Below are 15874 nucleotides of genomic sequence, written 5' to 3'. Positions count from 1 at the left end.
TGGTTCCACCTGCAGTGAGAAATAAGATCACGAGGCCAACGATGGCCAACATTGTGACAGAAATCGGTAAAGCTGTCCTCCCTTTATTATTGCCGCTGCTCTGTACTAAGGTCATTTGCTTTGGAACTAACCCTGCAGCTTGCATTGCATGCGGACATATGAAGTTGATTAAATGGTGGTGCGTGGGGAGGTTTTTCCGATGTTCCTGGAGGGTGCTTTAACTGGTGGTTCCGCCGATGGTTCTTTAAGTGACGGTTTCCCGAGGGGGCTTTAAGTGGCGGTTGCCTTATGGATCCTTTTCTAAAGGATTTCAACATTCCATTATTCATCTTTGTGGTGGCTTGAACAAAATTTGCTCTTTTATAGTTGTACATGTCGAAGATATGGACAAGTGTTTTTTCAGCCCTGGTCTAGCCAGCACCACATTGTTTGATTCAAGCCAAAATGTACTGAGTTGCTTGATGTGATTATTAATTTCAAAACTGCATTTCTAAAGGTGTGTGTGTGTGTGTGTGTGTGTGTGTGTGTGTGTGTGTGTGTGTGTGTGTGTGTGTTTGTGTTTGTGTGTGTGTGTGTGTGTGTGTGTGTGTGTGTGTGTGTGTTTGTCGGTCGGTCGGTCGGTCGGTCAACCGACACCCACAGGGTTGATTGCTGTAAGGCACCCCTGGCTTAAACATGTTCTTGAGTTTTTGGAAGCTCCTGGGTTTCTTTGGTGGCGACATATTAATCCTCAAGGAAAATAATAATAATTGTTTTCACAGGATTTTTTTGAATCAAAACTCTCTCGACCATTTGCATTTCAGTCAAACTTGTGTGTTCTTCCTTGGTTTATCAGAATGTGTTTGGAGTAAATGCCTCTGTCGTTATGTGTGTGTTATGTGTGTGTGTGTTATGTGTCGTTCGTCTTCAGTTGTCATACCCTTCCTCCCGTCCATGGTACACGGAATCTTGTGGTGAGGCTGTTGCCCTGAAACAACTTGCTTTCGTCTCCTGGAAAGCAAATCCAACGGAAGGAAATCTCATTTCCTTTCACAAAGCCCGAAACAAGTGTGTGTCCGCCCTCAGGAGAGCCAGGAAACAATATCTCACCATTCTCAAGACCGAACTCTCTTATCTGTCTCCCTCTTCCAAATCCTGGTGGCGTCTGGTCAAATCTGTTTCTGGTGTTTGTTCCCCCTCCATCCCCTCCCTCACCTCAAACGGCTTAACGGCTGACTCCGCACGTGAAAAAGCTGAATGCCTCAACTCTGTGTTTGCCTCTAAATCTTGTGTCCCAAACCCATCCCTCTCTGTACCCACCGTACCCAGTCGTACCCAGCTGCTCCTGGACTCTGTGTCCTTTCCTCCTGACAAGGTGGAAAAGTTTCTGTCAACCCTCGACTCTGATTCTGCAACTGGTCCTGACGGCATCAGCCCACGGGTCCTAAAATCATGTTCTTCTGCTCTTTCACTCCCTCTTTCTGTTCTCTTCACCCTCTCTTTTGCTCAAGGTCATCTGCCATCTGCTTGGAAATCAGCCAACATCACCGGTTTGCACAAAAAAGGTGCAAAAACAGATCCCAGCAACTACAGACCAATCAGCCTTCTCCCAATTATCAGCAAAGTCATGGAATCCATCATTGCTTCAGATATTAAATCTTTCCTCTTCTCCAATGGCTTGATCTCTGATCATCAATTTGGTTTCAGACCTGGTCACTCGACTCTGGACATGCTGCTTCTGCTTTCTCAACAATGGATGGAGGTCCTCAACGCCAAACAGGAAATTAGAGCTGTCTCCGTTGACATTTCACGTGCCTTCGATACGGTCTGGCACCCTGCTCTGCTCACCAAACTCTCCTCCTTTGGTATCCATGGAAATCTCCACGCATGGCTGGCGGACTTCCTCTCTGGTCGTAGTCAACGTGTGGCCCTGAATGGGTTTCTCTCATCTCCTCTTCCTGTTCAGGCTGGAGTTCCCCAAGGTAGTGTTCTGGGCCCTGTGCTTTTTCTGGTCTTCATCAATGATCTCTCTGACTCTCTTGAAAATCCTCTCTATCTCTTTGCTGACGACTCTACTCTCTGTCGCTCCATTCCTCATCCCTCAGATCGGCAGGCTGCAGCCTCCTCACTCTCTGCAGACCTGGACAAAATCACAGACTGGTCAAACAAGTGGAACATGTCTTTCAATCCTGACAAATCTCACACTCTTACAATGTCTCTCCGAAAGGACCGACTGGACAACCCTCCCATCTACTTTCTCAACAATCCTCTCCAAGAAGTTCTGTCGCTCAAGCTTTTGGGTCTCACTATCTGCCATGATCTTTCTTGGGAAAACCACATTTCCAAGCTGGCCTCCAAAGCCAGTCGCCGACTGGGCATCCTCCGTCGTGCGAAGTCCTTCCTTGGCACACCTGAGCTCCTCACCACATACAAGGCTTTCATCCGCAGCTCAATGGAATACTGTTCCCCCCTCTGGGCTGGTGCTCCTGCCTCACACCTTGCTCGGCTTCACGCTGTTGAGGCCAAAGCTTTCAGAATCATTGGAATCTCCTGCGATGTAGTCAACACCGAGGGCCTTTCACTCACTCACTGCAGGCAGGTTGGTGGTCTTTCTGTCTTCTACCGACTCCTCTCCGGCCTTGCTCCCCCAGCTCTCTCTGTGCTCTGTCCCCCCAATATTCCTTCAGGTCGCACAAGATCTGCCCGCAACCCTCTTATGGTTAAACTGCCAAAGTCTAGGCTCTCTGCTCACCTTCACTCTTTCATTCCCCTTTTCTCCCGCCTCTGGAACAAACTCCCCCACTCCCTTCAATCCCACTCCTCCCTCCAGGTCTTTAAAACAGCTGTTCACCACCATCTCTTATCTTCCCCCATCGAAAACCTTGATCTTTTCTACCCCCGGTAATTCACCCCAGAGTCCTTGCAGTGTTCATATGTTTTATTCCTCTCCCACCTCCCCCCAAGTCCTCCCGATGTCCCTGCTCTCAAATGTTGTGTTTGTGTCCTTCCCCCTCTTCCCCCTCTCTTTTGTGTCCTTCCCCCTCTCTCCCCATCTTGTCTGCCGCTCCCCTTGTTTTTTGTGTTTTGTGTGTCGGTTTGTCTTTTTGTGTGATTAATGTTAGCTCTTTCACGAGCCTCGATCTTGTATACAAAAAAAAAAAAAAAAAAAAATTGATCACTCACTTAGAGTCCACATCTACCCAGTGAACATGAAGTCAAGAACAAGTTCAATAGCCACGAAGCATACTAAAAGATGTAATTTGGTGTCTGCCTGTCTGACAGTTTGACGGCATCTGATGCTACAGCATCTGACATCGCTACAGCAATCAAAACCTACAGCATCTGACAGCATCTACTAAAATCATACTAAAATACTCTCAGATACATTCGGTCGTTACTTATCCAATCTCAAGCAACCGTGACAGGAGGACTAAGGGTCACAAGGTGGAGGTTGTAGCGACTCCATTTGCTACTACCCCCCTGCCACCCCTCCACCATCCCCAAGGGGGTTTTCCACCTTTGGAGAAATCCATGTTAAGGTGTATAGACAACTTATCATGCCGTTTTTTGAAGGCTGCTTCTTATAACGAAAGTAATAACAACATTATTGATAACAAAACTAATGTTGAGGTGAAGAAGAAGATTGAAAATCACCACATGACCTCAACCATTGAAATGGTGAATTGGTCTGTTGACCAATCCGGGTGTCCCATAACGATTGCAGACAACATGGGAGAGATGTTATAGCCTTGTCCCATGTCCGTGACAGATAAAATGATAATCCGGCCCATTTGTTGAGAGATGGTGATTCAACTATTTCCCTATTGGATTCCTTCACAAACCACTTTGTTTCTCTGTCTAAGACGACCACTTCACTGTTAAGCTGTGACGATGCAGGGTCAAGAGCGTATGTACAGCAGAGTTCAAAGCCTCTTCATGAGCTAGTTGACGATGTTGGTTCATCGAGGCCTTTAGAGTTTGCTTAGTTTCTCCTATGTACGTCTCAGTGCATGATGGGTCTCCACATCTGATGCTATGCACCAAGTCCAATCCTTCCACATCTTGTCCTTGAAATGAACTAACTGGCTGGGCAAAATGCTGTGTAGTTTATATGATGTAACCATGCCAAACTTGGAGAAAGATCTCGCGAGATCTTGGAGACGGCGGCAGGGATTTTCGAAGCTCCACACGGTCTCCACGTTTTTCGAAGTTAAGTCTGTTCACAATTGTATTTTGTCGAAACTGTATTTATCTTTCGGTGTGTGAAGTTATTGTGTGCAACTTTGGTTGTTTCTCGGTGTTTATCTTTCATAAATTGATCGTCTGTTTGCCGTGTCGCGAGCAAGGCCTTGTACAGTGTGCACTGTACAACCTTGAGGCTTTGTTTTTCTCTCAGTGGTCCGTCGTTTGTGATCCAATAACTTTCGTTCTCTGTATTCCCAGGCTTTTCACCCATAGCCTACTTCCTTGTGTAAATCTCAACTCAAAAAAAAAAAAAAAAAAAAAAAAAAAAATTTCCTTCTCTGTTCTCATTCGTTTATTCATTCTTATTCGTTCGTTCGTTCTTCGACCACGTGTTTCTCCCCCATTTCCCCAGATAGTTTTCACTCATTAACCTTCAATGTTTACACTTTCCCCTCAAGTTATGTATTCCGTCATATTTTATAACACCTTTTTCTTCTTCTTCTTTAAAAGGCTGCTTTCGACTTGCTCACCAAATCAATTCATCCCCAAAAAAATATCCATCTCCTATAGTGCCTTTGTTCTACATTCCCTAAACTCTCCTGCACTCCATCCTCCATCCAGCGTCCTTAAACGTATTTTTAACTCGAAGGTCACAAGAAACTCATTTTGCAATAAATGTTCGTTTCCCATAAATCGTACACTTTCAAAAATCCAATCTCACCCCTCCCCTCCAAATCTTCCCCATAACCCCTCCCCTCCAAATCTTCCCCATCACCCCTCCCCTCCAAATCTTCCCCATCACCCATCCCTTTCAAATCTCCCCCCTTGCCCCCTCCCTCCTAAACTACTCCCTCACCCCTCCCCGCCAAGACGCCCCCTCGCCCCTCCCCTCCTAGACTCCTGCCTCACCCCTCCCCTCCAAATCTCCCCCATATCCCATCCCTTTCAAATCCCTCCCCTTGTCCCTTCCCTCCCAAACTCCCCCCTCACCCCTCCCCTTCAAATCTCCCCACCCTCATTGCTTCTCAATTTCCCCCCGCTCACTCCCCCTCCTCAAAGCGTCCTCCCCGCTTCTTCCCCCTTCAAACTCTCACCTCCATCTCCCCCAACCTTCTGCCTCGCTCTTCCCCCTCCTCAAATAACACCTCATTGTGGCTCACCCAATCACCATCAAACCTTTTGTCCGCCCCATCCTTCCCTTTCTCCGAGCTATTCTGAAATCTCTGACACACCTTCAACAGCTCTCCCTACCTCTTCCACCTCTTCCACATCTTACCCTACCCCTCCTCCCCCCTGTTCTGTATCTGATGCTCCCCCTTCCTCTTCATTAACGGTATGGACCTCAAACATCCGGGGCCTTCGTTCAAACTTAACTGATCTCTCCATACAGGTTGCTTCTGTCAAACCAGACGTGATCTGCTTAACAGAAACTTTCCTCCTTTATGATGTCTCTGATTCCATAGTATCTCTCCCGGGCTACTCCCTCCTCCGGTATGATAGACCTGAGCCTCGTCCTGGAGGCGGGGTTGCTATCTTTATCAAAAACTCTCTTCCTCACTCGCCCTGCACTGCACTCTCTCCACCTCACCCCCAGGAATACCTCTGGCTACGGCTTCCCCTTCGCTCCCACCTCTTGTTCATATGTGTGTTGTACCGTCCACCAAACAGTGATGACTCCATCTACATCTCGCTGTCTGATGATATGGACCAACTTCTATCTACTCATCCCAACTCTCTCTTCCTCATATGTGGTGATTTCAACTGTCATCATGCCAGTTGGCTGGGTGTGGGTACCTCTCTCACCAGCCATGGCTCCTCAGCAAAGGACTTCTGCGACTCACTGGGACTGACACAATCTGTCAATTTCCCGACCCGGATCTCAGTCAACGGAACATCTTCTCTTCTGGACTTGGTTATGACTAACTTCCCTGAAAATGTCTGCTGCTCTTCTTCTGCTCCGATCGGATCATCTGATCATGTCCTTGTTAAAGTGGACATCTCTCTGACCATCCTCAGGGAGCCTGCTCAGCGTCGAAGAGTCTGGCATTTCACTCAGGCCAACTGGCACGGTCTTCAAGCAGCCATCAATCATCTGGACTGGTCTCCCATCTCTACCACCTCTGACATCAACTCATCCTGGGAATTCTTCCAAAGTAAATTGCTCTCTCTCATGCACAGATTTATCCCATCTCGTCTTCAGTTGTCATACCCTTCCTCCCGTCCATGGTACACGGAATCTTGTGGTGAGGCTGTTGCCCAGAAACAACTTGCCTTTGTCTCCTGGAAAGCAAATCCAACGGAAGGAAATCTCATTTCCTTTCACAAAGCCCGAAACAAGTGTGTGTCCACCCTCAGGAGACCCAGGAAACAATATCTCTCCGTTCTCAAGACCGAACTCTCTTATCTGTCTCCCTCTTCCAAATCCTGGTGGCGTCTGGTCAAATCCGTTTCTGGTGTTTGTTCCCCCTCCATCCCCTCCCTTACCTCAAACGGCTACACAGCTGACTCCGCACGTGAAAAAGCTGAATGCCTCAACTCTGTGTTTGCCTCTAAATCTTGTGTCCCAAACCCATCCCTCTCTGTACCCACCATACCCAGTCGTACCCTGCTGCTCCTGGACTCCGTGTCCTTTCCTCCTGACAAGGTGGAAAAGTTTCTGTCAACCCTCGACTCTGATTCTGCAACTGGACCCGACGGCATCAGCCCACGGGTCCTAAAATCCTGCTCTGCTGCTCTATCTCACCCTCTCTCTGTTCTCTTCACCCTCTCTTTTGCTCAAGGTCAACTGCCATCTGCTTGGAAATCAGCCAACATCACCGCTTTGCACAAAAAAGGTGCAAAAACAGATCCTAGCAACTACAGACCAATCAGCCTTCTCCCAATTATCAGCAAAGTCATGGAATCCATCATTGCTTCTGATATGAAATCTTTCCTCTTCTCCAATGGCTTGATCTCTGATCATCAATTTGGTTTCAGACCAGGTCACTCTACTCTGGACATGCTGCTTCTGCTGTCTCAACAATGGATGGAGGTCCTCAATGCCAAACAGGAAATTAGAGCTGTCTCCCTCGACATATCACGTGCCTTCGACACGGTCTGGCACCCCGCTCTGCTCACCAAACTCTCCTCCTTTGGTATCCATGGAAATCTCCACGCATGGCTGGCGGACTTCCTCTCTAGTCGTCGTCAACGTGTGGCCCTGAATGGGTTTCTCTCATCTCCTCTTCCTGTTCAGGCTGGAGTTCCCCAAGGCAGTGTTCTGGGCCCCGTGCTTTTTCTGGTCTTCATCAATGATCTCTCTGACTCTCTCGAAAATCCTCTCTATCTCTTTGCTGATGACTCCACTCTCTGCCGCTCCATTCCTCTTCCCTCAGATCGGCAGTCTGCTGCCTCCTCACTCTCTGAAGACCTGGACAAAATCACAGACTGGTCAAACAAGTGGAACATGTCTTTCAATCCTGACAAATCTCACACTCTTACTATGTCTCTCCGAAAAGATCGACTGGACAACCCTCCCATCTACTTTCTCAACAATCCTCTCCAAGAAGTTCTGTCGCTCAAGATTTTGGGTCTCACTATCTGCCATGATCTTTCTTGGGAAAACCACATTTCCAAGCTGGCCTCCAAAGCCAGTCGCCGACTGGGCATCCTCCGTCGTGCGAAGTCCTTCCTCGGCACACCTGAGCTCCTCACCACATACAAGGCTTTCATCCGCAGCTCAATGGAATACTGTTCTCCCCTATGGGCCGGTGCTCCTGCCTCACACCTAGCTCGGCTTCACGCTGTTGAAACCAAAGCTTTCAGAATTATTGGAATCTCCCGCGATGAAGCTATCTCTGAGGGCCTTTCACTCACTCACCGCAGGCAGGTAGGTGGTCTTTCTGTCTTCTACCGACTCCTCTCCGGCCTTGCACCCCCAGCTCTCTCTGTGCTCTGTCCCCCAAATATTCCTACAGGTCGCACAAGATCTGCCAGCAACCCTCTGATGGTTAAACTGCCGAAATCTCGGCTCTCCGCTCACCTTCACTCTTTCATTCCTCTTTTCTCCCGCCTCTGGAACAAACTCCCTCACTCCCTTCAATCCCACTCCTCCCTCCAGGTCTTTAAAACAGCTGTTCACCACCATCTCTTATCTTCCCCCATCCAAAACCTTGATCTTTTCTACCCCCGCTAATTCACCCCAGATCCACCTTGTTTGAAATTCCAACTTCTTTCCTGGAAGTCCTGGCAGTGTCCATATGTTTTATACCTCTCCCACTGCCCCCTTCCCACGCCCCCCCCCCCCCCCAAAGCCCTCGCCCTCTCTCAGATCTCTCGATGTCTCCATGTCTCTCGGTCCCTGCTCTCAAATGTTGTGTTTGTGTCCTTCCCCCTCTCTCCCCATCTTGTCTACCGCTCCCTATGTTATATGTTTTATGTGTCGGTTTGTCTTTCTGTGTGATTAATGTTCGCTCTTTCACGAGCCTCGATATTGTATACAAAAAAAAAAAAAAAAAAATAAAAAAAATAAAAAAAAAAAAATAAAAAAAAACAAACAAAAAAAAAAAAATAAATAAAATAAAAAAGCTACTCACTTTCTCAGAATGCACAGCCACATACGGAATGATCATTCGTGTCATGTTTTCTTGATCCGTGTCGTTGTTGTTCACCGGATGTGCTCTTATACGAGCCTTGACTTGGTATACTAAAAAACCTTTCTTGCATACATCTCTTAAACATCGACAACCTACAAAGTTCTAACTTTGATGGCTGTTTACCTTTAGACCCTTTTGGACAACAGTGATTTCTTGATTCAAATCTTGCCCAAAGGTCACCAAAAGAACAGTCACACATTGATGACACACTCACATGCAGACACAGACAGCAGACAACGCAGGACTTGACATCAAACAAACATGGCCGTTGACCTTGGGGGAAGTTGCTTCCCACAACACAATGGATGCTTTCGGCGCCATCTTGTGGCAGGCATTTCTCTCCACAATCAAAGGGAACTTTGGGGGACACATGCCCCTCCCCAACAAATGTCAACCCACAGGGTTTATTTTTTTTATTTTTTTTTGTATACAGGATCGAGGATCGAGGCTCGTGATCGAGCTAACATTTATCACAAAAAAATCAGACACATAAAACATATAATAAGGGAGCGGTAGACAAGATGGGGAGAGAAGGGGAGCACACAAACATAACATTTGAGAGCGGGGACATCGGGAGATCTGGGGGAGGGAGAGGGCTTGGGGGGAGGAGGCGTGGGAAGGGGGGTGGAGGGGTGGGAGAAGTATAAAACACAAGGACACTGCAAGGACTTCCAGGAAAGAAGTTGGTATTTCAAAAAAGTGGATCTGGGGTGAAATTAGCGGGGGTAGAAAAGATCAAGGTTTTGGATGGGGGAAGATGAGAGATGGTGGTGAACAGCTGTTTTAAAGACCTGGAGGGAGGAGAGGGATTGAAGAGAGTGAGGGAGTTTGTTACAGAGGCAGGAGAAAAGAGGAATGAAAGAGTGAAGGTGAGCAGAGAGTCTTGATTTTGGCAGTTTAACCATAAGAGGGTTGCAGGCAGATCTTGTGCGACCTGTAGGAATATTTGGGGGACAGAGCCCAGGGAGAGCTGGGGGACCAAGCCCGGAGAGGAGTCGATCGAAGACAGAAAGACCACCAACCTGCCTGTGGTGAGTAAGTGAAAGGCTCTCGGAGTTGGCTTCATTGCGGGAGATTCCAATGATTCTGAAAGCTTTGGTTTCAACAGTGTGAAGCCGAGCTAGGTGTGAGGCAGGATCACCAGCCCAGAGGGGAGAGCAGTATTTCATCGAGCTGCGGATGAAAGCCTTGTATGTGGTGAGGAGCTCAGGTGTGCCAAGGAAGGACTTCCCACAACGGAGGATGCCCAGTCGGCGACTGGCTTTGGAGGCCAGCTTGGAAATGTGGTTTTCCCAGGAAAGATCATGGCAGATAGTGAGACCAAAAGCTTGAGTGACAGGACTTCTTGGAGAGGATTGTTCAGAAAGTAGATGGGAGGGTTGTCCAGTCGGTCATTTCGGAGAGACATAGTAAGAGTGTGAGATTTGTCAGGATTGAAAGACGTGTTCCACTTGTTTAGACCAGTCTGTGATTTTGTCCAGGTCTGCAGAGAGTAAGGAGGCTGCAGACTGCCGATCTGAGGGATGAGGAATTGAGCGGCAGAGAGTGGAGTCATCAGCAAAGAGATAGAGAGGATTTTCAAGAGAGTCAGAGAGATCATTGATGGAGACCAGAAAAAGCACAGGGCCCAGAACACTGCCTTGGGGAACTCCAGCCTGAACATGAAGGGGAGATGAGAGAAACCAATTCAGGGCCACACGTTGCCTACGACCAGAGAGGAAGTCTGCAAGCCATGCGTGGAGATTTCCATGGATGCCATAGGAGGAGAGTTTGGTGAGCAGAGCGGGGTGCCAGACCGTATCGAAGGCACGTGATATGTCAAGGGAGACAGCTCTAATTTCCTGTTTGGCATTGAGGACCTCCATTCATTGTTGAGACAGCAGAAGCAGCATGTCCAGAGTAGAGTGACCTGATCTGAAACCAAATTGATGATCAAAGATCAAGCCATTGGAGAAGAGGAAAGATTTGATATCCGAAGCAATGATGGGTTCCATTACTTTGCTGATAATTGGGAGAAGGCTGATTGGTCTGAAGTTGCAAGGATCTGTTTTTGTGCAAAGCGGTAATGTTGGCTGATTTCCAAGCTGATGGCAGATGACCTTGAGCAAAAGAGAGGGTGAAGAGAACAGAGAGAGGGAGTGAAAGAGCGGCAGAGCAGGATTTTAGGACCCGTGGGCTGATGCCGTCGGGTCCAGTTGCAGAATCAGAGTCGAGGATTGACAAAATTTGATTGTTCATTGTTCATGCTCTATCCTCTAAATGCTGAGCATCAAGTAAAGAAGCAACACGTGCCATTGTTAGTATTTGGTTTGACTCAACTGGAGTCGGAATCGAACCGCCAACCTCCCAGACTAGGAGTGGATGCTCTAATCCTAATTCCACTACACCTGGTGCGTATCTATTGTGGATAACTGTCAAGTGATGGTGTTGTCATTGACAGCAGCATTGAAATGCCTTGCAGTGAATCCCATTCTGCTTTTGTTAAATGGTCACGACAGTTGGTTGGATTGGTTTTTGGGCACATTAGTCTCGCTTATCACGTCATCAACAGGCAAGTAGCAGCCTCTTCCCACTCTGCAGACATTGACAAAATTGCAAGCTGGTCAAACACTTGGAATATGTCTTTCACTCCTGACAAATCTGACGCTCTCACTATCTCTCTCTGAAAGGACCGCCTGGCAATCCTCCTATCTACTTTATAACAATCATTCAATTAACAATCTTAACAATCAAGAGGAGTTTTATTCATTCACACTTGTGGGACTCACTATCAGCCACGATCTTTCTTGGGCAAACCACATTTCAAAATTGGCTTCCAAACCTAGTCGCTGACTGGGCATCCAAAATTATGAAAGGTCTTTCTTCGGCTCATCTGAACTCCTATCCACCTAAAAGGCTTTCATCCACAGCTTGTGGAGTACTGCTCTCCTTTCTTGGCTGTCACCTCTGCCTCACATATTGCTCAGCTTGACGCCATGGAAACCAAGGCCGTCAAGATCATTGGAATCTCCCACGATGAAGCTGAGTATTGGGACCTAGCACTCTTACAACGCAGAAAGGTCTCGTTTGTTTCTCTGTCTTTTCCTGCCTCCTTTTTAATCTTGCACTTTGTGTCCTTTCTTTGCTCTGTCCCCACCCCACGTGGTTTCCCAGTAACCCCCTTCTGGTGAAACCCCCAAAAGCCAGACTCTGTGCTCATCTCTTTACCCATTTGTAACTATTCCCCCCCTTTCCACTTTTGCCAAGCCTATCAAGTTTGTTCCGATGCGAAATTTGATTGTTTTGCACACTAGGTGAGAAGGATTGTACTTGTATTTGGTTGTTTGCGCAATGATTTGGTTGGTTTCACCGTCTCAGGTTTGTGGTCACGAATTACCACAACTGAGATCGACCTATTTTGAGCTAAATGTCTGAATATTCCGTACATTGCTGTTAAAAAACCACCGTTTAGAGGCCATTTTTCCCCGCAAAGCGGGGGTTGGCCTTTTCGGGGACCGTGGTAGTTGTTGTTTTTTGGTCCCCTTTTTGAAGCAATGTTTTACGGCCGGATGCCCTTCCTGACGCCAACCCTTTTTGCCGCCTTCAACGACAAACAGGGAATTACCAGTGAACTGGTACTCAATTAGCCGACCTCGGAAGGATGACAGGCTGAGTCAACCCCCCTGGCGTTAATTCAGCGATCGACCGAGATTCGAACCCAGGATCCTAGGATCCTAAGCCGGCACCCTAGCCGCTAGCCCAACACCCTAGCCGCTAGCCGCTAGCCCAACCGTACATTGCTGTTAGGAGTTGGATTTTCAAACCTGATTGATGGTCTGCAGCCCAATTTGTGCTGGCCTGCATTTGAATCACACTAGTGCACATGCGCCAGGTGTAATAACTGGTTTTGGTGTGATGCACACGCCATCATGCGTACTCCATGGATCTTCCTCTGCCATGATTTTCCTCCGTCAATACCCACTCCATCACATTTCAGAGCCTGTCATGTACGAGCTCAGTAGATCAAAGTACATCCGGCGATCGTTACTGGCCCGCGGTGATCGTGAGAGGAAATTGCCACCATGGTTTTCCCACGACCCTCATTACCATCCTGTCCCGGCCTGCCTGGTGATTTGAATGCACCGTTGCTCTGGATCTAAACGAGCAGAACTTAACCAATAGGGAAACTCCATGTGAATGCTATGCAAGAATGTTAATACTGCAAGTGGTTTTCAAAATATTTGGCAATACCTTGCATCAAATGGCAACTTTTGACATGCAGCATCGCAAGTCGTACTTCTATTTGCAAAGGTTGCAATCGGGGAGGTGTTGCCATAATTGTCATAATTGCATCCCAAAGTTGCTGAAATAGTGGAATCTCATAAGTCCTGAACCTTATTTTTATTATTATTTATTTATTTCTTTGCACCGATTTTACCATTGGCGCCTGGGTGGGAAGGACCTTGCTCTGGTGGAAATGTGTTTCCTGGCTTGCTTCAGCTTCGTGGGCAACACTCTGTGCAGCCAATGAAAAAAACAACAGTTCTAATAATTTAATAATCTTAACAGTATCTGTTGTTATTATTGCAGCGAAGCATTCAAGGAAACTTAGTCTTCCCACACATCAAAAGTTGGATTTCGGTAGGTACTGCAGGCTATCTCTTCCCCAACATCTCCCATCTGCCTTACTCCTGCATACAATCTTGGAGATCTCTTTAATAAATCAATGCGCCTTTTTGATTGGTTTGATTTTGATGAATACGAGATACGATGGATTTGTGCTCCTTGATACTATCTGCTCGGCGTGCCTTGGTTACGAAGCAATCATCGATCGAGTGCATCATTATGTTTGTGTTTCTACTGTTTTTATTTACCTGGTCCTTTGTTATTCCACTGAACTTTGCGCTCTTGTGCCTGATTTGTTGCTGCCCTATCCCTCCGTCTTTGAGATGTACTCGAGAGGCGTTAAGGCAATGCGATTTGTGGAGAGGGATCACCGAATTACCAAAGACGAGAATTGATGAGGAATCGTGTGAGCTGGCATCTTGACCTTCAGTCTTGGACACGTTTCTGCCTTAAGATGTTATGAGCAAGATGGTGGTTTACAAAGCAACCTGTGTGCTACCACGCACCACTTTGGTTTTTGAGGATGAATGCTAATGGAGGCCCATCACAACTAAGCTGATTGCCTGAACTTTGTTTCCGTTTTGAAAGCTCACATTTCCGAAGCATCTCTGTCAGTACCTTTCCCAGAGTGCACCCTTTCTGATTTGAACTTCTCGACCAAGTTAGGGGTTCCTGGCCAACCTCAAAACATCATCTACAACTTGACGTCAGCATTGGGGCTTGTATCCTTGAGGCTTGTTCCTTTGAACTGGCTCCTTCTTTGTTCCTGCTCTTCTCCAGGTTTTTCACCTCCATTTGCTTACTTTCGGCATGAAAAATGTTATTCCATTTTATGAAAGGGGCAGCAATACAAATCTGTTCAATTGCAGACCAGTCAGGTTGTAAGAAAACAAGGGAAACAATTATCATGACAAACAGCCATTCATCTTGTTCATCTGACTTTTGTCACAAGTCGCCAGTTAGATCTTCAGTCAGGCCACTCAATCCTGGACGTGTGACCTCTTCACCCAGCAATCGATGGAGACCCTGAATCTCATGCAGATCAGGGCAGTCTTTCTTGATGTATCTTACGTATTACTCTGGCGTCCTTCTTTGCTCTCTGAGTTTTATGGCCTTTGACATCTGGGGTTGACCAATGAGCAGGCCACCAGATTTCCTTCATATGCACCAGCTTCCAGGATGAGAATCTATGTTAGAGCATCATGTTGCTCTGCACAACCTGCTGGTGCATATGGAGGAAATCTGTTAGCCTGCTCATAGGTCAACTACAGATATCAACTACAGATATCAAAGGCCATAAAACTCAGAGAGCAAAGATAGATGCCAGACTTCCTCCATATGCAAAAGCATGTTGCTTTCCATGGATTCAAAACTACTGGAAGCTGGTGCTCCCGACGGGAGAGTTTTAGACCCAATCATCGTTCGTATTTGCATTAATGGCTTTTCCCTCGCCATGCAAAACCCCCCTCTACCGATGATCTCACCTTGTACCACCCATTATGTCATCCTTGCAACACAAGATACAGCAGAATATATAGAGCCCCCTGAATCTCTCCAGGTGTATATTGAGTATTCGATATGATCTGAAATTTTCTGTAATCTCCTGCTCGAAGCTTAATGAACCACATGAAATGTGTCCTTCAACCCAGGTAAGTCACATTTTTCTCAAATTATCCTGCAATGACGATCATTCATCAAATCCGTCAATTACTTTCTGCGGTCAACTACTTATAGAAGTCTAGCCGCTGGAGTTTCTGAGCCTCTCCTTAAGGCTCTACTTAGCAGACCAAAATTCAAAGCTAATCTCGATTGGCAGACACTCACATTCTCCCGAAGGTCGTCGTTCATTACTCACCTTATGTCACCTCCTCTGGGTGTGGAAGGCATTTACAAAAGCTCCATGGCACATGTTTCCATTTTGGGCCAGAGTCCCTGCCTCTCAACTGGTATTTCTGACACTTATGAGGACCATTAGCATGTAAAAAGGTAATACCAAGGCACAGTAAAAAGGTAATGCCAAGGCACACGTCCACACGTCCCCCTCGACAGCCAGGATATTGTCAGCCTCACCTTTTTTTCTTTTCCAGTTCTTTTCTGATCCTGCACCTTCATCTTTTTCTATCATATTGTCCAGTCCTGCTCCTTCAATCAGTCATGCTGGCAGATGATCATCATCATGTGTTAAACTCAACGTGTATTTTAAACCTTTTTATAGGTTTTCATACTTCCTATGTCACACCTTTGTCTCTGGCTCTCTTTTTCTCTCCCTCCCTCTGTTCCCTTCCCACTGACGTTATGTTTTGCCCTTTGTCCTTGATCTCCATGATGGATGGATGATCCATCTCACCAGGCACATGGGGTTTCCGAGGCAGTTTAACTGGCTGGGATTACAATCCTGGACGGGTTGCCACTTCGACAAATGGACGTCAGGGCGAGAATTTGTAATTTATTCATGGTGCCAGCGATAGTTC

The 15874-nt window shown here is 46.9% G+C and overlaps 1 protein-coding gene across 9 annotated transcripts in view; it reads left to right on the top strand.

Moving 5' to 3' along the window:
- The window catches only part of STXBP5 (syntaxin binding protein 5), a 282257-nt gene that overhangs the window by 260102 nt on the left and 6281 nt on the right, over positions 1–15874 (top strand). For 2 of the 9 annotated variants that reach the window (XR_013621431.1, XM_078768411.1), the window contains exons 21-22: positions 16–66; positions 13347–13418. The exons of 3 other annotated variants lie outside the window; for them this stretch is intronic. Coding sequence is in view for 5 of the 6 variants with exons in the window: in XM_078768411.1 (XP_078624537.1) it covers positions 16–66; positions 13347–13418 (123 nt within the window). In the remaining variant the exon portion in view is untranslated. The remainder of the gene's footprint in view (positions 1–15; positions 67–13346; positions 13419–15874) is intronic. 4 more of the 9 variants (XM_078768414.1, XM_078768415.1, XM_078768412.1 and 1 more) reach the window with 3 other exon arrangements.

This window comes from Myxine glutinosa, chromosome 14 (assembly GCF_964187855.1).
Source record: "Myxine glutinosa chromosome 14, kmMyxGlut1.1, whole genome shotgun sequence".
Classification (NCBI taxonomy): domain Eukaryota; kingdom Metazoa; phylum Chordata; class Myxini; order Myxiniformes; family Myxinidae; genus Myxine; species Myxine glutinosa.
This window is presented reverse-complemented; position numbering and strand designations above follow the sequence as displayed.